Source organism: Neolamprologus multifasciatus, chromosome 1, assembly GCF_963576455.1.
Source record: "Neolamprologus multifasciatus chromosome 1, fNeoMul1.2, whole genome shotgun sequence".
Classification (NCBI taxonomy): Eukaryota; Metazoa; Chordata; class Actinopteri; order Cichliformes; family Cichlidae; genus Neolamprologus; species Neolamprologus multifasciatus.
In genome coordinates this window covers 10,119,637-10,140,892 of record NC_140439.1, presented here as the reverse complement: position 1 = coordinate 10,140,892, position 21,256 = coordinate 10,119,637, and the positions used below count along the sequence as shown (strand labels likewise).

Below are 21,256 nucleotides of genomic sequence, written 5' to 3'. Positions count from 1 at the left end.
GCGTCTGAAGCTTTGTAAGATCCCAAAAGACGCAGGAATAAGTAGTAGGATTTAAGAGTGTAATAACGGATTTAAACAGAAGATGGCAGCACTGCATGTACAAGGATGCCAGCTGCTGTTAAACCCCGAAGAAGAAGGAGCTGTGTCCCAGAATTCATAGTGCAGCCCTGCTCAGTTTCCAACAATGGCAGCAGCTAGTTAGTTTTAATATTACTCTTATTATTCTTTCTGGGTCACAAAATAAACGTTTAACATATTTTCAGGCGAGGATGTAGCTGTGTAAACCTCAAATATCTGCTCGGTTTATCAAGACACCACATATTTTCAAAAGCACTCCGACGTTTTCGGAGACATCTGTTACCCACTAGCTCGATAGCTAACTGGGGTTCAAGGCTCACTAGAACCCGTGAGAACACCGGACTCCCGGCAAATCGTTCAAACCGTGGTCTTTTGCTACTCAGGTTAAACATGATATATAAGTCACTTAGATAACTTAAAAATGTTATTGTTTGGCTTTTTTTTTTTTTGTATTTTATTTGTTCCTGAGTAAATCGGTTTGGCTGAGATTAAAGTTATAGTTTTTACACAGCTGAATAAACGTCAAGCAGACAACTGATTATCAGAAGTGTGAGATGCTCAAGAATATACTCCGGTGTCCTGTTATATTTTAGATAGCAAGGAGCAGACAGCTGAGTTTATTAAACTTTACCTAAACAATCAGCAGATTTCATTAAAATTTAATAAAATATCATCTTGTCTTTATTTTTAGTTAGCACATACCTTACACACTTAAAGCTGTAAGCTAATGATAGTTATATAAGAGCACATGCATGCTGGTGCAATAAGCTGTACTTTTTACGTCCAATGGATGCATGATCTGATTAGTCGACTAATTGCAACAATAATCGGTGACTAGTCGACTATCAAAATAATCGTTTGTGGCAGCCCTATTGTACAGGTACAATGAAAATATAAGGGATACTCTATTCTAAAATGGCAAACCACCAAATAGCAAGATCATATAAAGCTGCTCAACTATACCAAAAACGTAATGATTGACAAATAATACTTTATGTAGTCCCTTTAACTAAACATTAACTTTAAATATTGAAAACAAAAATCAATTGAAAAGAAGTGCCCTGACTAGGCTGTGTTTTCTGCAACAGCTGATTTTCACTGGACCGAAATATACACTGGGATATATGATAACAAGGTGGCAGCAGACTTATGTGTCCCAGAAGACCCGAACAGACTCAAGATTGACTCAACTGTGCAGATTTGTTACCTGCTGTGCATGGCCCAATGTGGTCTAGGTATATGACTTCAAAGGTGTAGAGACAAAGGTCGCTGCAGGCAATTTTTAATAATCCTTTAACAGCTTCACCTTCAAAAATATTGTGAATTTTTAGCTCTATGTCTATAATCTCTCATCTTGCTGTATTAACCAGGGACTTTGAGCTTTTAGAGAGGGGGGAAAAAAATGCTCACTGGTGAAAAGGGAAGTGGTGCACTTGATTATAAGGGAGAGGGAGAGAGAGAAAAGATGTCCATGTGGCAAAAATGAATGTTAAAAAGTAATTGTTTCATCTGATTTCTTTTAAACTGCTGGAAGCCACAGCGGTAATTAATTTGGCATTAAAATCCAACTAATCGTCCAACCCTATAAGTTGATAAGTAGAAAAGGTTTAGGATGTTGATGAAAAGCCATATATAACAAGCACGCCAGCTTCAAGACTATTTCCCTTTTTTGCCGTTGTCTATTGGACTTTGTTCACCTCTAACGAAGGGTGAACAATGTATATGTATCTGAATGCCTCCTGTGTAGAAAGATGAAACTTGTTGCTGCTCTACAAAACATACTCCTCACTCTATCCTTTCAGCATGCAGACACAATGTAATTTTAAAGGCATTCGCTTTTTGCCTTTGTGCACTCGGGATGAACAGCTGTTTTGGTTCATTCTGGTCCTCATGTTTTCATATATGTGGTGATGTACAGATACCTTCAGCCGCTGAAACTGCTGCTGTCCTGTGGCTGAAGGCATGGGTGCAGGTGGATGAACATGACCTTGGACCACTGCAGGGCCCTGTGACGGCACTGCTAGAGCGTGTGAGTGAGGACCAACGTGTGGTGCTGTACTGTTGTGTCCATGCCCATGTCCACTTGTGCTCTGAGGCATTGCAGAAACCTTTGAGGAAGAAATAGATATTTTATATAATATAGACATTTAGACAAGATTAACCATGTCACTAGCAGTATTGTAAATATTACAGATTACATTGTTGCAAAATAAAGGAAAAGAAAATCAAATCAAAATGACACCTACTTCTTAAACATATTGTTAAATAATATAATATATATAATATAAACACTTCTTCAGGTATCTGTGCAGATTTATCATACCTGGTAGCCCTGGGGAAGAGAGTACTGGATGCTGGTCGATGGCTGCATCTTGTCTGCAGGTGCCTCTATTACAGTAGGGGCCGGGGCAAGGGCCCGGTGCTGGAAGTTTTCTGTAATTCCTTGTATTTGAGGTCGGCGTAATAGCTGCTGCTGAGGCGCAAGTATTGGTTCCTGGTCCTCCACACGCCTCTTCATTATATACACATAGTCAAAAGGACTAGAGGGGGGGGGGGGGGGGGGGGGTAAATAACGATGGACAATTTACAGGCTGTTAACATTTGCCATTTTTTTTAAACACACCCACATTTTATGTATGTATGTATGTATATATATATAGGGCTGGTCAAGGGCTGGTCAACCTCTCACCTTTAACATGCAACTTACAAGTGGAAACTGCAACATGCTGATTAGCATTTTTCTTTCTGGCTAGCTGATTCATTTAGACAGTGCTCTCCAAAGCTGTCTAACATACCACTGCATGTGATCAAATAGATAATAAACTGGCCTGCATTGTTTTAACAGTGACAACAACAGTAAGTACTCATTCATTCACAGTGATCAAATTAAATTTGAGTTTCACTATAAACAACTCAAGCAAAACTTTACTCACAAGCGTCACACAGATAGGTAACGGCAACAAATATTAGGACAATTGTTGCAAAGTGGCTTAAAAGCTGGGCTTTAAGCAGTGGCTTCCAAACAACACTCCTTTGGCATAACTAAGCTCAGAATGTGACACCAATCTGCTTTGCTTCATTGTGCTTCCTCAGTGTACACAGAGGCTTTACAGGACTTAAGCTAGAGAGGTTAAAACCAATGATATTTGGTGGTCTTCTGAGAGAACTAACAGTGGTGTGAAAACACACCTTCTTTGACAGATATAGTATGTGTACATTTTTTGTCTGAATAGTCCTGATTTAACTGATAGACAGATTAATTCATCAACCATTACAGTGACATATTTTAATTAACTTAAATAATTCTGTATTTATTTATTACTGAGTTATTATAATAAAAACAAATGCAGATACCAACGCACTCCACCATAAAAGTAGTAGCAGAAAAAAAAAAACAAAGCTATGAGCAAAAGTGATTATTTAAGGTTGTCCGTAAATAGACATGCCATCATGTTCAGCAGACTGACTGTGGCGGCTGGCTAGGGACCGTCTTTCAAAAGACATTAAGACAGAGTGACGCTGCCAGAGCTGTCATTGAGTCGACTCAGTGAGACAAATGATAATGATAACGTTCAGTGCACATGTATTATGTGCATTTTTTTTTCTCCTGTAATAATTTTTTATAACACAAGTACAAGCCTATTGGTTATGCCATTCATTCTCCTGTAAGCATTCGTCGCATGTAAGACTTTAAGCATATGCGAACACCGCCGATGACTAGACTTTAAGTTAATATTTTTACGTTTTATTTGTATATTTTACAACTTAAAAAATACACGGGGGTGTGGAAATATACACATTTGAGAAAACGTAACAAGTTAAACTTGTAGCTGCAAGCACAGCGCCCACCATGAGTGTACAGTAAAGAAATTTATCGACGGTTCCTAAGCAAACGTCACCGCATTTGCTAAGAGGAGAGGAGACATTGTGCCTCACTGCCGCGCACAACCAATTTCGGAAAACACGGTGACTGAGCGTACGGTCTTCATTCGCCGAGATCGTGTCTGTAGCGTATCCAGCTTCAGAATTTCTATGCCGAAGCGCTACGCAAATACGGCAGATAGTAAATTGTGTCGAAACTGATTAAGTAGGACTAAAAGAAACTTGAAATTTCGCCGACAGTCAACGTCTTGCAGGCATGTAGGCGCTGTCTCTCTCGCTGGCTGTAGCCCTGCCGTATCCCCTCCCCCTCTCTCCCAAACACCGAGCTTGTAAGGCTATCGGTTTTCGGTGAGCTGACCGCTTTCGCTAGTCAGATGGCTGACGTTGACTTCAGTTCTAGCTTCAAAGTTATGTGGAAAGCAAGTTGCCCTCTGCTTCGTGCAGACTGACAGTTAAATGTTAGAGAAAAAACCGGAACATATCAGTTTGTCACAGCCGGGTCTTCGTTAACAGCCCTCAGTAAACTGGAGTCTAAGTAAAACATTAGACGAGCAAAACATACTGGCTACCTGACGTTACCCTTGCCGTTGGGTAGAAGACGTCGAAAAGAAAACAGCCATGCCTAATCGCATCAGATAACGCGGCAACACAGTCGGTGGCTTAGTTTGTAGCGTACGGGGTACCGGTACAATTGGGGCAGTTGAATTAAGTTTTATGGTCAGTAATTAATTTGGCTATGCTAGGTGGTTAGCTCAAGAAGAACACCAGCTAGCCAACAAGCTAACACTTCGCACAGCTAATGCAAATGTCGCATAAACGGCAAGTTAAGCTAGAAGTTGCAAAAATGATTTTTTTTCCTCCCAGCCAAAACTACTTATCTGTCAGTTACGTTACTTTGACATCAACCCCGATCCAGCAATAAAAATCAGTTGTGGCAAGAACAAACTGTGATCAAAAATACATGTTGTCAGGTTAGCCTGTAAGCTAGTTCATGGTCGTCGCTCTTAGATTGCTAACCTAACCAGCGACTTGGTTCCACTGACTTGTCGACACTGCAAGTCAACGCAACCGCAAATAAACTCCCACACTATTCTGCTATAACACTAAACTACACCAGCAACAGAACGTAATCCGCGTTGGCTCACTATTTGGAGACTAGACAAGGTTATTTAGTAGCTAACTGATTGCTATGTTAGCACAACAACCAACCCCCCTCATCACTACAGACTCTCCGGCTAGCCAGCTAACACCACTTTAACTTACCTCGGGGAACCGCCACCAGCAACAACTTGACCCACCAGTGGAAGGGATCTCGACCAACACGCCGCTACTCGTGCATTCACCCGACGGTGAAAAAAAGCGAAGTTTTAAGAAGTAGCCGTAATTGGAAATGTGGAAAATCAAACTGGCCGTAGTGGCTACGTCGCTAACAACAGTGTGTGTGTGAAGCGGTGTTCCTTGAACATAGAGGTGTGTCTATTGGGAAGGGCGGGCTGGTCTCCTCCCAGTTTGAACCGGGATTGGTCAGCACTACAGAATGAAAACAAATACAGTTAAGGCTGTGGGCCAGGCCTGTACCATACCTTTGGTTAAAGGCGTCTATGGTCATGCCAAGTGCAGGGTCATCAGCATTACGTGTACGGCACAATATACTGAATTCAACAGATAAACTCAGTAACTTTCTTGTCAGTTACAATGACTAACGTACACAGTTAGTGCATTTAATAAGTATTTATTTGCACTGATATTTAGGCTTGTCTATGTATTATTCTACAACTGATTCTGATATGACGACACCACAAATGTGTTGATAAAATAAGATGTGGCTAGTAAGTGTACCTTAGAGCTAAATAATTTAATTGCACACACTGATCTCCAAGGCTGAGGACATATTTACATACTCACAATTAAAATACCTGTATAACCCTCCTACTTGCTGTTCTCTGCCTCATTGTTAAAACCACCCTGGAGATTTTTCTAATACCACTGATCTTATTATTAGACCTAGGACTTTGATTAGTGCTCCTAGAAAAAAATATTTTTCAATTTTTCTTTGGCATCAGTAGAGATTGATTAAGGGGGAAAAAAGTGGCTTCTTTTCACAAAATCTCCTACAACAGCTAGGAAATCGATCCAATACCAGTACAACTTTCATCAAATAATAATTCATGCTTTATTCATATTGGCCTTTGCAAACAAACACCCAACCTTATAAGAGATTAATAAAATAGAACTGTAAAAAGGAAAACTTATTAGAAACAGATCAAAGCGGTTAATAATAATAACTACTTAGCAACATATTTATGTTATTCTAAAAACAATACACATACAATTTTAATTTTTATATCTGAAGTAAAGATGGATACACTTTAGATAATGATAAGCTCAAGTTCTTTTTCTTAAACAGGTTTTTGTTGGACTATGAAAAAAAATACATAAAGTAGATCTTAAAGTGCCAGTTAACCAAAATTTTAAAAGTTTTACTCATGGTGAAGAAGACATTTTATCCACAATGGTCCTGGTTTGTAAAACAAACAAATTGCTGTGTCGATGAAGGTCATATAAATCCACCATTTTACTAGTAAAGTGTAATACAGCAGTTTAACATTTTTAATATTGCATCCTAAGCATTTCTTACCATCTTATAACTATGAAAGGGATAGAGGAATTAAGAAAATTCTATGCAATTCTATTTATTTTCCCTTTGACAGTATTATGTGTGATCTTACTTTAATGTGGGAATCTGAAACAGCTCAAAATACACACTGGAATAATTTGTGTGATTCTATCTCTAAATGTCCAAAGGAAACGAATGAGGTGCTCCCTAAGGTGACAGATAACTCCAGATGCAGGATCAGCAAAGGAGCATTTTCTGAAGAAATATGCTGAAAGTTGTCAAAATCACTCCTGTTGCCAGAGATGAGGCCTGATATGGAGCTGCAGTGGAAGAGAGATGAGGTCAGTGAGTTAAGTTTACAGTTAACACTTGTCACTTATTAACATTTAAACATTAAAAGCAAGATTATATAATTGAATATGGTAATATTTTACACATTTGCCTAACAAGTGAAAGATCACCAGTTTGACACCGGGAAGGGATACAAATCTCTTTGGGACTCCTTTAAGAAGGTAGAGAGGGGCGGATCAATCAAAAATATTGATAGTATCGATTCCAACACTTGTATCGGTGTAAGGTTGACACTAGTGTGATAGGATCGATACTTTGTTTCTATCCTTCAAGTTCAGTATGCAGCCCACTGAACTGTTTTATGGAAATGAAAAAATGTACATCAAACATGCACTATGAAAAACTTTAAAATCTTTTTATGTTGACTCTCACACTTTTTTTTATTTAGAGCCTGTAGCACATTTAAACAACAGAAGTTGACCCAAAGTACTTCAGACACAGGAACATTTACATTTTCTTAATTAAATTTATTAAAAACGATGGAAATGTTAAAAGTTGACCAACGCTTAATTAAATGTATAATTTGCATAGCCTGTAAAGCACTTTTGTCATCTTTGACTTGAGTGTGACCTACATGTTTTCATTTGCTTATATTTAGGCACCTGGCCAGGAATGAATAAGCCAGTGGCCCTGAAATAAGCCACTGCTCATTACTTTCCTGAAAATCAAAACCACTGTTGCAGGAAACCTAAAAGGTTAAAACTGACTTTTATTGTCATTAATATTGTCTTTTACATTTTAGTGAATTAATGTTTAAAAACAGAGGAGAGGTTAAGTCTTGTTTAAAATAAATTGTCTTACCACTTCCTGCGGTAGTAGTTGCAGCTGTAACAGCTGGAGTTGCTGATGTACTTGCAGTATTGGTTGTGATACTGGTTGCAGTAGTTGCAGCTGTAACAGCTGGAGTTGCTGATGTACTTGCAGTATTGGTTGTGATACTGGTTGCAGTAGTTGCAGCTGTAACAGCTGGAGTTGCTGATGTACTTGCAGTATTGGCTGTACGAGTAGTTGCAGCTGTGGCTGTAGTAGCGGTTGTTACATTAGTACTTGTTGTATTTGCTGCGGTTGTTGTGTTTGCCACGGCTGTTGTGGTTAGAGCAGGAGTGGTGACCACAAGGCTCACAGGTCCTGATTTGACTGTGTAGCTGCTGGTGAACACACTGCCAACCAGGGTGCTCTGACTCCTGGAGCTGGTACATAGATTTGGGCACGACAGAGAGGGCATGGTGGAAATGCACAGATTGACTGTGCACTGGACATACAGCTGTAAACACAAAAAGCTACACTCAGCAGCGTTCAGATTAAAGTATTTCACACTATCGCCACATAGAGCACTACAGCTGTTTACGAAGCATTAATACTGGAACAATTCTAAAGCACAATCAAGACAAATGCTCAGAACAAGTCAGCCACCACACATGATGTGTGCAGTGGTCAGTACCTTTCCATAGCATGCTAGCATGATAGCACTTACTGATTAGTAAAATTAATTTAAAATCTGCAATTTGCTTTAGAGGTATTTGGTAACTAATCAACATATTTTTCAAGCATTGAGCAGATGATGGTGCTAGCTACATGAAACAAAGTCTCATGGAAATCAGTTTAAATGTTTCTGTTTGGCACAGTGGGATAGAACCAGCTACACCACCATTTAATTTCTATTTATTTATTTGTTTATTTTTGCATCTGAGAATGTAATAAATTTAAAAAAGCGGAAAACAGCAGATGTGCAACTGAACAGGAGAAAAATTGTAGGGATTTCCCTAAAACTGGCTTCCAAACTAAAAATATCAACTTTATTTTAAAACATAAATAAGATAAAACATACATAAAAATAAATCGTAATTTTCATTTAAACACAATGTTTTTTGGAAAGCTTGTAAAATTCACTTTTCAAATGTTAGAACTGTTAATTAAGTAAACAGTTATTATAAGTGACTCCCGTGGCTACAACATGTTTGAAAAAAACTCACAGGGGCTTGCATCACTTTTAAGTAGTACCTCATTTGTCAACTTCCCACTCGACCATCACAAATTTGTTTGAAAACAAAACTGAGGGCAAAAATACACTCTTAATAGGAATCATGAAAAACATCATGCCACTATTGCTCTCAGATAAGTATTTGAAGGGAAAACACCAGGGCTGTTTTAAACGTTTTTCTGTTATGAGGTATGGGGTCTTAACACACCCCCGTTCTCTGCTAGCCATCGGGGCGGGGGGGCTGGGAAGAGATGCTGGCTGTCCGATTGGCCTCCCTGCTGCTGCGGAGCCTGGGGCGGTCTGCTTGCCTCCACCCCGGAGGGAAGGGTAACATCTCTTGGGTCTGGGTGCCGTTTCCATCTCTGGGGGTGAGGATACCTGGACCCGGGGTATAGAGTATGTTTGGGGAGTGTGATTGTGTGTACATGTCCATTTACGTTTATTCCTACGTTGGGTGAGTGCTGAGTGTTTGTATATGTGTGCATGAGGGTGGGAATGCATGTCTGTGTCTGTGTGTGCCTGTTTGTCTGTGTCTATATGTCAGGTCGGGTCTTAGACTCCACCTCTCTGGGAACTCCCAGGCCCTCCAAAGTGTGGAGGCCTATCTCCCCTCACCACACTCCCTGCCGGTGACTGATGCCCTCAGGGGTCGGTGCATTGTTGGTTCTTGGTGTCCAGGGCTGGGCGCTCAGGTCATGTGCCAGCTCACTCCCGGTGGCTACTTGGCGGGGCCTGGCGCCTGCTGCTCGGTCAGGCCTCTTCCGGGGCGCGGGGGTCCCTCGGGCCTCCGGCCTCTGTGCCTGCGGCTCGGTTCACTCTGGCACAGCTGGCTGCCGGCGGAGCCGGCGGGCACGCCAGTGCAGCCCCCTCTAGCTTCTGCCCGGTGGCTACTGGGTGACCCCTCATCTGGGGATCCTCAGCCCTTCCCATGAAGGTGGCACGGATGCCCCTCCGGTGGTCCTCCTTGGGCTCTTGCACTCTGGGGCCTCTGGATGTCTGGGGCCTGGATCTCCTCCATGCCTGCTTCATGCCCTGGGGGACAGGGCTATGGCTCTCTACATCCTCTAGCAGACCATTACATGGGGAAACCATTTGAATACAAGCGCGCCGATCCACACAGATGTGCACATGGGTGTTCACTGTTCGTAGACTTAAATCACACCTTTCTTGGCTGCTACTTCAAAGCACATTGTGCGCTGTCTGTCCTGCGTGCTGCACAACAACATTCAATATTTAGTATTTACTGCTGTTTACACTTAGCTAGATTAATGCGATGGTGTTGTGTATAGTATGTTGCATTGTTTTGTTTTTTTGATGATCCATTTGGCAAAATAAATCCATTGGGTATCCTTGTTGGTCTTCAGACAACAATTCTGACGGCTAAAGAACCAAATGGGACAGGAAAAAAAACAAAAAAAAAAACAAAAAAACCAAAAAAAAAACGTTTTTCTAGCACCGTTTTTGTGAAGGCCCCTTTTTAAAATTCAATTATCTAGAAAACTACTTGAGCTAGATCCTTTCACCTGACTTGAACTGCATTAAATAATATCATCCTCCTTGTATCTGACTAGTTGTAAACAAAATATCACCCCCTGCGTACAAAACGGTGGTTTCTGCTGGAATACAAATCAGCTGTCGGAGATCAGACATCCGAATATTTAAGGGACTTCGAGCATCCTTCATGCTCTCCTAACTTGAGCTGCGCTCCTAAGTATTCTTAGAGACAGAAATTGTGAAAAAAGCTAACTCAAGTAGTTTTTAGAAAATTGTCTAAAACAGCCCGTCCTACAGCCACAGTAATGCTGAAATTTTGCATAATGCCTTTTAAGAAACGTATCTTTAACATTGATTTGATGAATTGACATTGAATGACCCTGTAAACTTGTATTGTATTTTGCTGGTCAAAATGATTTCTTTCTCAGTTTCAACTTTTATTTGAAACAAGCCTTTGGTACACAGAAAGAGTACAGCAAAGTGACACTTGTGCTTATGTGTGTGTTATATGACATCACTTACAGTTGTTCCATTGGTCTGTATTGTACTCAAATCAAGGCGGTAAACCCTGGAATTATTTTGGGTAGTAATAATCTCTAAGGTGTTGCTGGATGTCAAGCACCTGAAAAAGAGAAATGCGACTGCTATTTCAGTTTGTATGATATGCTTCATGTACTGAAAACAACATTTCTTTGAGAAGATTTTCTAAGAGCATCTGTCCTCTCCAAAGTGGTAACTTTGAAAAAATGACAGGACACAAGCTGAATATTACTGACCCTTGTTTTAGAATAGGACGGCTTATTGCAAAGTCCTCAGTCTCAGACTCGATGCATTCGTTTACTATCATCTCGGCTCGAACCACACTGACATTGGACCTGACATAGAGGTCCAGTTGTTTGATCCTGGATCCACTTTCTTCACTTCCTGTTTCCGAGTCAACAGCTCTACGCACTCTTTGTGGTGAGTTGAAGTTAGAGCGAAACGTGGGATTTCTGGTGAATTGTGCCAGGGGCCCTGTTCCTGGGAGGTAAAATTCAATCCAAACACGAAACTCACCAAAGATCTCTCTCTCTGTGGGCAACTCAATTAAAGCGTTTGGGCCCTTGACCTGGACTCCTGGGATGCGGCAGGCCAAAGGCAGGATAAGTAAGGGCTGGCGGCTAATCATAGAGTAGGGACGCACGGTTTTCAAGGTGTTGGTGTAAACCAGCTCTGGGCCCGAGTGCTGGGAAAAATTGAGAATGAGAAAAGAGAAAATGAAAAAATCCAAACAAATAATCTATCACTGCAAAATATCTCATTGTTTGAGAAATAATTTTTAATATAAGGCCAGAAAATCTATTTTGAATAAAAAGTTTACAATAAGTTTCATCTTCTGTGTAACCAGATGACAGAGCTTCAGATAAGGGAAATTCTTTTTTTTTAAGAAAAGACAGATAAGTTAAACTCTTGGTCTACTGCAGGTGACTCTGTGACACTGCTCGCTGGAAAGTTTTTAACATTATTTTAACACCTCAGTTTTTACATATCGTCTCCCTCCTTTATAGCCTGAAGCAAACATGAGAAGGATTTCTCTTATTCTCTGACGACTACTTAATTAAACTTTACAGCCTTCTTTTTTATCCCACTATAATTTCACTGAACAGCATTATCCAGCCTTACAGCACTAATATTACACAGCATGGATGTGTCTTGATAGCTGGAGGCAAATTCTTTTTCTTTTAGCTGAACAGAGGTCAAGTCCAGTAGGCAATATATATTAGGCTAGAGGACATTTATGTGTGCTGAAAGAGCAATCTGCTGGGGGTTAAAGCTACATTACGCTGGAATTGTTACTGAATGATATGACTGTTTAATGTCTTACATTTGATTCAGTCCACACGGAGGTACAATCACAAGGCTACAGCCTGTTTGAGCCTAAATCTCTGAACTCTTCTTACAAGCTTAACCCAGAGTGAACATTCTCAGAGCTGACTAAGCTAATTCAGCTAAGCTTTATTTCACCATTTTGATATTCATCAACTCATAATTCATAGTTATTGATTTGTTACTTAGTTAAAACTGCTTTCTAAAGACTCCTGGAACACATATATACAAGGAGAAAGGAAACCACATGGTGTCAGCAAAGACAAGAGTTTCAGTTTACGTTAAGCTGCTCTTTAAATACTGCTGTGATTCCTTTCTTGAATAAAAGCCTTTCATGTTAAAATAAAGGAAGAAAGCCACAGCTACCAAAAAAGTAAAGGAAGACATAATTGCGTAGTATTTTACCACAGTCTTTGTGCCACAGCCGTCCAAGGAGATGGTTGCAGTCACATGTGTGTTATTGTAGTTGACGGGGCAGGTGGGGCTGTTGAGCTGGAGTTCGGCAAGGTTGATGTTTGTGAGCGAGGTGATGGGGAGCACCAGAGTCATCTCTGTCTTCTCACACTTCAGTTCTGACCAGGAGCAGAAGGTTAATTATTGATAATAACTCACGCAACCACACTTATCACACTCAAAATCACCTGAATCTCACACACAAGACCTGAATTTCTACCTGTTCCAGCAGGTAATGTTCTGGTTTCCCCTGAAAAAGTTTGAGAAGGAACATGTAAGCAGTGAGTATTTTCAGATAAAACCCTGCTGTAAAGAAAGAAGTTGTTTTGCCAGATATTTCTAAGCAAGCTCTTACTTTGGTATAGCCACACACATCTTGGCTCCGACTGTAAACTGACAGGATAAAACATTCAGATCAGACAGGTTCATCTGAAGCACATATATGCAAATGTATAAATACAGGTTTAATAAAGCATCAGCTGACTTCTTGGTATTTGCAGCAAAGCAGATGGGCAACAGATGAGTCAGGTTGTTTTCAGAGCGGATCCAGGCCATGGCCATAGTGGCCAGGGGGCCGACTGATGTGAAGCCAGTCCTGTAGAGGTCAGGGGGCCCAACCACGGCAAACTCTAAAACACTGTAAATATTGAGAGAAACCTTTAATAATGTTTGATTCACCTAAAAATACTTCACACCTCTCACACTTCTTGCAAAGCCACACAGGCACACTCAAAAAATAATTCTTCACCCTCGCAACCCTCAATAAACAGGAAGGAATATTTTTTTTTAGTAAAATGCAACGGAAATATATAAAATTAAATGTAAGAAAATCCACTTGGTATAAATAGAATATATACCAACTGAATGAATTTCATTTGGCCAAACCATTATATTAACATTTTACATTGTACTTATGTGATAAAATTACATGGAAAATCTAAATGAAATCAAATGAGTTTAAATGAAATCATTTTATTTTATTTTAGTCTAAAGCACTTTGGTTTTACATGTACTATATAAAATGTGCTTACTTGACACACACACACGCTACTGTTTTCAGTCCCCTGTTGTAATTCTTTAAAACAGAGGTCTGTTTTTCAATATGCAGACTGGGTTTTTTCTTTGCTCAACAAGTCAGCTTTATTTGTATAGCATGTTTAAAAGACATCAAGTGCTGGCCAAAGTGCTGAACAGAGGGGTAATTTAATCAAATAAAAGAAAAAATTCAAATAAATGAGGTAAAAAAGATTACAAAGTATCCATATATATGGTCAAAGGAGCTTGCAAAGAAAAGCGTCTGGACTTCTTTAAGTTGCTTGAAGACGTTTCACCTCTCATCTGAGAAGCTTCCTCAGATTTAATCTGGGACTCTCCGCCTGAAGAACTGAAGAAGCTTCTCGGATGAGAGGTGAAACGTCTTCAAGCAACTTAAAGAAGTCCAGACGCTTTTCTTTGCAAGCTCCTTTGACTACGATGACCTGGATGACTGAGAACCTTCACAGACATCCATATATATGCACACACAAGCAGACTCTTATATAACTTTTCTATACAAGTATATTTGTACATGTACATATGCACATACCTATACATGCATATGCAGCAAAAATGCAGCAACAGCAACAGAAAATAAAAGAATAAACCATGTTGGGATGTTTAAAAAGCAGTGGGAGGGATGGCAAAGGAAGAGCCACCAGGACTCACCTCTCCTCCTCCGACCTATAGTCAGTGTTGATTTTCTCCTCCTGGTACGGCAGAACAAACAGTACAGAGTCATCTTTTGGGGTCCTGTCTATGGCCACTGGTTCATCAGAGCACCTAAAATAGGACTCTTCCACTGGAAAGACAAAATGAAACTATTTATTACATTATGCTATAAGTTATTATTAATCTGGTAAAATTATTATTTTCATTTTGTCAGATGATGAGAGAAAGCGCAATTATTATTCTCTATACTTGAACCAAAATGTCATCTAAGCGATTGTCAGCCTCACCAGTTAGAGAGAGATGGACAGGGACAGAGCTGAGGGGCAGATCTGTGGCATGGTTTACTCTGGGCGAAGGAATCAGGTCCTCCACCATCAGGTAAATAAAATACTGTCCTGCAGGTGCCTGTCCAGTGAAGGACAAAATGCATTTCTCCTGGTAAAAGAATGAAACAATGTCAACAACAGAGATGAACAAGTTCCACAATGGTATGTGTGGGCAATGTTTGACTGTAAATGACATCAACACAAGGCAAAACAAACAAACAACAAAAAAAACTGAGTGGTTAAACTTGTTTCCAGACTGTATGCAAATGATATTATAAAATGGTGCTTTTAAGCACCATTGTATAATTAAGTATAATTATAATTAAGTATAATTTACTTTGGAAACTATTTCACTGATCAAAGACCAAAGAGAATTCAGTTGCATTTCCAAAATTAACTGGAATGTGATTACTGGAAAGGCTGACTTCTGCTAGTACAGAGTGAGCTGATGTCTTCAACACGCTTCAGCCGTAGAATAGCTTTGACATTATGGGCAATGAGAATTCCAGATTCTCATTGGTGGGAGGAGGTAGATTACTTTGGGTAAAGGAAGCGATAGATAAAATTCTGTTAAAGAGCAAGGATGTAAAATATTTTATTACTGTGTTTAAATTTTAAGCTACTTTATACTTTTATGCTCTACGTCACTGTCATAGTTACATGTTTTGTTCTTTCACTGTGTACACTGTGCTTTTGTCATTTCAGTCTTACACTTCCTGCTGTTTACTTTCCCCTTGCCAGTATGTGACCTACAGCTCCTCCCAGCTCACCTGCAACCTCTTTGTCTAGCCTTTCTTTTTCACCATAGCTGAGATTTGCCTTTTTCCCCTGGTTTTTTGGGGGGTTTTCTTCACAAATTTAAGACACACCATTCACCACAGCAGCTATTTCCACATGTTTGATTTGGCAGAGTTTTACGCCAGATTTCTGTCCTGATGAAACCCCAAAGATGGAGTGGGTTGGGTGTTGGTTGGTGCTGAACATATTTAAATATTTATGTTAGTCTAATCCGCACTTATGTTTAATTGCAATCATCTTTAAAATAGTAAAATATGTTTTTAATTAAGAATAAAATAGATTTTAGGGCCTACAATAATAAAGCCTCGAACTCGTGAAATACAACTCACCCCATCCAGCTCTATGAAAGAGTGCTGGGTGCAGCTGACACACTCTCCCTTGTCAGAACTGGCAAATCGACATTGAACCTTGTCCCCATCCAAGTCTTTCACTGACAGATGGATGTCATGAGGACAGTTCACACGGGCCCTGTTCTCACAGAACAAGAAATATTGGTGGCATGCAGACAAAGAGATAATCAGCTTCTTGAATCATAAATCACAACAAGAGAGAAAACAAAAATGAATGTGGATTTGGTGCAGTCTGTACAGCTGAAGGGCAAGGCATCACTCTGAAGAAGTCTTTGAGAAGCAAAGACTTTGGCTGACGTCAATAAGCTCTCAAAGTGTTGCCTCTTTGGTGACGCCTGTTTGGGCAGTGATCTTAAACTTGGCCTCCAGCAACAGCTGGCTTTTGGAGCTGAAAAAGCCACTGCGAGTGGTGAGCATGAGTAACAGATAGACAAATCAGCGGAAACTGATCGCATAAACCTGCAGACTCAGGCTTCACTCTGATTTCACATGGACTTTTTAACAACAAAAAAAAGATTACACTCAGATTTAAATCATCCGAATAACCAAGTGAAATTTTAAAAATCTATTTCATGTAAAATCTTATATGGATCTTTGTTCAGATATATGTAGCTTATATCTCTTTATGACAGCTTAAATGTCCTTAATTTAATTAACACAAATTCAGCTCATGTCTGAATACAGGAGTCGGGAGGAAGGAGAGCAGAGAGTAGTTGTTTACACTACCTTAGTGGAGGAGGGAGAGCCACAAAAGCAGGGTGGTTGAGTCTCCCGCTGTTTGCCCGGATCACTGGTCCTGCATTTATAGACACAAAAAATTCTGTTCTGGACCTAAAACAGTAAAAAAAACAAACCCTGTATTAATGGCTTCTTCCTTTAATTTAACAAATAACATCATTGATCTTGTCACAGATAGTAAACACAATGCTCCATAGCAAATGGTTTTATTCGCACACGACTGAACAATCATAAGTCAGTTTGTTTGGGCTCCAGACTGCTTGAAATAGTCAATTTTAAATGCTTTTGTGTACTCTTAGCTCTTTATGATTTCAGATATTGTGGGATATCACTAATGTGGTTATTTCAAGCACAAACCTCTCGCTGGGACCATAGAAGCCCCAGCTTCACCCATTCTTTGTTGCGAGGGGCAACAAATCAGAAAAAACTCTGAATTATGCAAAGCTGATCTAGTAGAACAAAAAAATAAATACAAATAAAAGTCCTCCATAGTTGTCTAAGAAACAAAACAATGTCACTTGGAATAATCTCAGTTTTTTCCAAATAGACTGCGCAAAGTTCTTTTAAAAAGATGAAAAATGGAGCTGACACTTAAAATGTAAAAATTAATATACAAAATTTAGCATGTCTGAGGTCAAGGGTATTCGCATTGTAGGTCTCATACCCTAAACTGATGGTAGCTCTGTAGTCACTGGGGACAGTTTTCTGCCACTGGCGGACACACCAGTCAGAGGGTTTGGTCCCAGTGAAAGGTAACGGGGTGGTGTGGACTAGACAGTCCTCTCCTGGAGCACAGAGTCCAGACAAAGATGGGCAAGGACTAGGAGCAATGACAGTGAAATGAGCCCGCACCTGCAAGAAGTAAAGAGACAAACTTCCTCATGTCTGCACTAAACAAACATTACAAACATTTGCATGTAGTTCATCAGGCACCAAATATCAATCTGAGACCCACACAACTAGTATGTGTATATTAATTGACAACTATTAGTAAGCGTAATTTCCTACCTTTTGGGATAAATAAAGTATTTGTTACTTTTAACAATGGGAGACAATAACTATGAAAAAAACAACAATATCAACATTATCCTTAGTTCAGCTGTTAAATCTATATGAAAGTAAGGGTTCATTTTTGAGGATAGATGGAGCCATGAGTAATTAAGACGTACACAGCTGACAGGACTGCATGGAAGAATGCCCAACTAGATTACAACAGACCTAACACACTACACAATGACTGACACTGAATTTGTTTTGTAGAATTAAAAGAATCAATTATTTGCACACATAAGTAAGTAGCAACTAAAATAAAGAAAGAAGGGGAAGGGTTTACGTTGAAGCATGTCAATTTTAATGTTTTTTTGTTCTTGCAGTGAATCCTGAAACGTTTTAACTAATTGAGTGGTAAACACGTTTATTAGGATATTTCAAGGAAAGTATAATTTTAGTAAAGTAAAATTATAGAAGCACAGTTTTGATAAATAATTCTAATAAATAATAATGCTGAGGCATAAAATAATATGGTTTATGAATCATGGAAAATGTCTTTTATTAGTTTCCTGCTATAATTTAGAGTTTATGAAAATCTCAACACACGACTAAAATGTGATAGTAAAAATGTATAATTAGGAACAGCTGAGAGTGGGGAGATCTTGGTTTTTAGGACTCTGAAAAAAAAATTAAAGAGGGAAAACGGTGCTCACTGTTTTTCCTCCATCACTGTCCAGGGGCACAACATGCACAGTCAGGCCAAGAGAAGAGGCGTCAGAGGCCAAGCCCAGCATCAACAGAGCCAGGCCCAGCAATAAGATATGCATCCTGAATCTGTCCAGCATCTCAGCTTCTCAGGCAAGGAGCGAGTCTGAACCTTTGGAAAATACAAAGACAGGAAGATGAAGTAGTCAAGAGTCAGAGCACTAACTCACTTTTCATTAGCTGCAACCCCCCCCCCCCCCCCCCGCCCTGAATCCTGTTTTATCTACACTACACGTCAAGTAAATTTGACTTTTAAAGTCAATCCAACACTGATCCCGCATTGTCTTTCTGAAACAAGGCTGTCGTTATATATCTGACAGGATAGTGAGAGATGATACTACGGAATCTCTCACTATATTATTTATGATTTAATAATGATATTGTAACTGGCGGCTCTGCAATTCAAGGTGTGTAATACCACATTATAAAAGTTTGACAGGTTGAAGAGTGAAACATCAACCTCGTATCAAAACTCACTTGAATAGAAACCATTTTGTCAGTCACAAATTAGAAAACACCTGCAGTTTTTGTGGAATAATTATGATCTTAAGTGCCATCAAAATGAAAAGACCGTGACATACCTGCTGTTTCTGCACTTGGGAATCCCCCACCAATCACAATAAGTAATCCTCAGAGAGGGGCACAAGAACCTGAGGACAACAGCAAACAACCTCTGGAAATCATAAATGACAACCCGATCGATCGATCGATCAATCAATCAATCAATCAATCAATCAATCAATCAATCAATCAATCAATCAATCAATCAATCAATCAATCAATCAATCAATCAATCAATCAATCAATCAATCAATCAATCAATCAATCAATCAATCAAATAAATAAATACAATGGAAAAAAGGAACAAATTTCAAATTCTTAGGTTCCACCCATCATAGCAGAATAAATCTTCTTAACACTGAAAAGTGTGGCAACAGTATAAAACAGCCAGCAAACATATGCCCACCATGTGCAAAACCCTAAATAAGAATGGTGGGACAAAATGAAAGAATTAAGTAATAAAAAATGACTTGTATCGATACAAAAATGCAAAACACGATGTCTGGATGTAAAACAGTACTACAGATTCACAACAAAAACTCTTTCCTGACATGAAACATGGTTGGTGGAAGCAGCATGGTTTGGCTGTGTTTTTAATACATGAATTGTTAATAAGAACCTAAAGCTGGAGGCTCAAAGGCAGCGGCGTCATCTTAAGCATCTTAAGCATCTTAAGCAGCAATACCTGCAGGCAGTGGCCACGGAGGGGAAAGTGGCTGGTAGTGACTTGCGTTATTTAGCTTTTTTCCTGAGCTTCACTAATGTTCTAATGACAGTTTTTTTTTTAATTTTTATTTGTTTGTGATGTCTGTGTGCAAAGTGGGACATTGCTTTTGTACTTAAAAGTCCATGGTGTGATAAAAATCTGTTCTGGAGAAATAGTTCAACATATTATGGTGTATATCTTTATTTCCATTCTTTTAAAAGGCTCTGTGACAGATTTTCTAGTTTTAGAATCTAAATCAGAGATGTCAACTCATCTTACATCATGGACCACATAGAGCCCAGTTTCATTCAAAGTGGGCCCGACCAGTAAAGCTATTGCCTATCAATAAACAGTTTTCTTGTTTTTAAAGTTTCTTTTATTTCCAGGATAAAGATTAAGCTACACATTTAAACCCCGAGGTATCTTCAGAAAATCTTTTTTAAAGATGCATCTCAGTTTTTTCCAATATGTGAAGAAATGCTGCTGACTACAAAGAAAGCCATCAGTAGAGCTCCTTGTGCATACACTAATATTTTCATACTTTGGTGATTGAGAGGGTTATTTGTCAGTAAGAAGGCGAAACTAATGAGAAAACACACAAAAGTACAAAAATGTATGCTCTTCTTTTTAGTCCACATATATCCAGTGAGCTGGATCCATGTTTGTCAAAGATATCGTGAGGCAAACTGACTTGGAAAAAAAAAGAACTGATTTTTTATATTGACAGGTGTATGTAATGAAAACATAAGAAATTACAATCAACTTAAATCTTGTGTCCCGTGGAAAATATTGAGGTCTTTTCCAGTCACAAACTTGTCCAGGTAGTGAACTGCACTATGCAAATGCTTTGAGACATGGTAGCAGACTATAATGTGCAACACCAGCTAAATATACATTTCTCTGAGCACCTCTACATAAAGTTTACACAATGAGAAGCCAAAGTTCTTGGGCTAGCCAAGTCAAAAGACACTGGAGAACCTTTAAAAGATTTGAGTGTATCTATCTGAGCTTATATATATGCTCTTCACAGTGTTGATTACAGAAAATCCAAAATCAATTAAAACTTTTACATCCAATTATTGTTTTTTAAAGTGATTAAAAATGTAACCTGTACAATCCTGGGAGACAAAAACTTAACTAAAAGCCCAAATAACCATGACATTCATGCCCATGCTGAATGTAGGTAAACTTCTGAACTGTATGCTGTTAAAAAGTATCAGGTTTCTAAATGTTGGTGAATAACAAATGAAACTCCAGTCACAGGCCAGAATTACTCAGGCAGCTCTGCCCTGAAACCTCCACAGAATAAAAGCCAGATATAGAAAACGCACACACTCTGAAATAAAAATGTCAGACAAGGAACAGATATATTTTTACCGTAATCAGTCGTCAGTTCTTCATTTTCCAAAGTCCAACTTAGGAGCTTACAGCCTCCACTCTCTTTCTATACAGTCTTGCGCGCTGAGATGTAAGCAAACTAAATTTGAGCGACGAAAGAATGAAGTTGAACTGGTTCATCCAGAACTTCTAAAGAACATGAAAATTACTGCATGCCAAGAGAAGCGTAACTGAAGTGACTAAGCTCTGATTATT

At 39.2% G+C, this 21,256-nt stretch overlaps 2 protein-coding genes across 4 annotated transcripts in view; both read right to left on the bottom strand.

Annotated features, from left to right (window-relative positions):
- LOC146525320 (paired amphipathic helix protein Sin3a-like) overlaps window positions 1-5,403 on the bottom strand; it is an 18,386-nt gene extending 12,983 nt beyond the window's left edge. For both annotated transcript variants that reach the window (XM_085154161.1, XM_085154165.1), the window contains exons 1-3: window positions 5,224-5,403; window positions 2,402-2,618; window positions 2,001-2,186 (exon numbers count right to left, since the gene is read on the bottom strand). In XM_085154161.1, coding sequence (XP_085010287.1) covers window positions 2,001-2,186; window positions 2,402-2,596 — 381 coding nt within the window. In that variant the 5' untranslated portion in view covers window positions 2,597-2,618; window positions 5,224-5,403. The remainder of the gene's footprint in view (window positions 1-2,000; window positions 2,187-2,401; window positions 2,619-5,223) is intronic.
- LOC146525319 (uncharacterized) lies at window positions 4,627-21,256 on the bottom strand. 2 transcript variants are annotated; one of them, XM_085154207.1, is made up of 16 exons: window positions 21,041-21,256; window positions 18,978-19,069; window positions 18,345-18,508; window positions 17,306-17,493; window positions 16,630-16,734; window positions 15,883-16,021; window positions 14,717-14,864; window positions 14,427-14,559; window positions 13,207-13,359; window positions 13,078-13,115; window positions 12,943-12,972; window positions 12,675-12,841; window positions 11,180-11,628; window positions 10,926-11,025; window positions 7,730-8,192; window positions 4,627-6,897 (listed from the first exon to the last, which is right to left on the bottom strand). In XM_085154207.1, exons 3-16 carry the CDS (start codon window positions 18,474-18,476, stop codon window positions 6,815-6,817), a joined length of 2,328 nt encoding a protein of 775 aa, XP_085010333.1. In that variant the 5' UTR covers window positions 18,477-18,508; window positions 18,978-19,069; window positions 21,041-21,256; the 3' UTR covers window positions 4,627-6,814. The 2 variants fall into 2 exon arrangements, with proteins under 2 accessions (XP_085010333.1, XP_085010339.1); XM_085154213.1 differs by having other exon boundaries at window positions 18,978-19,046.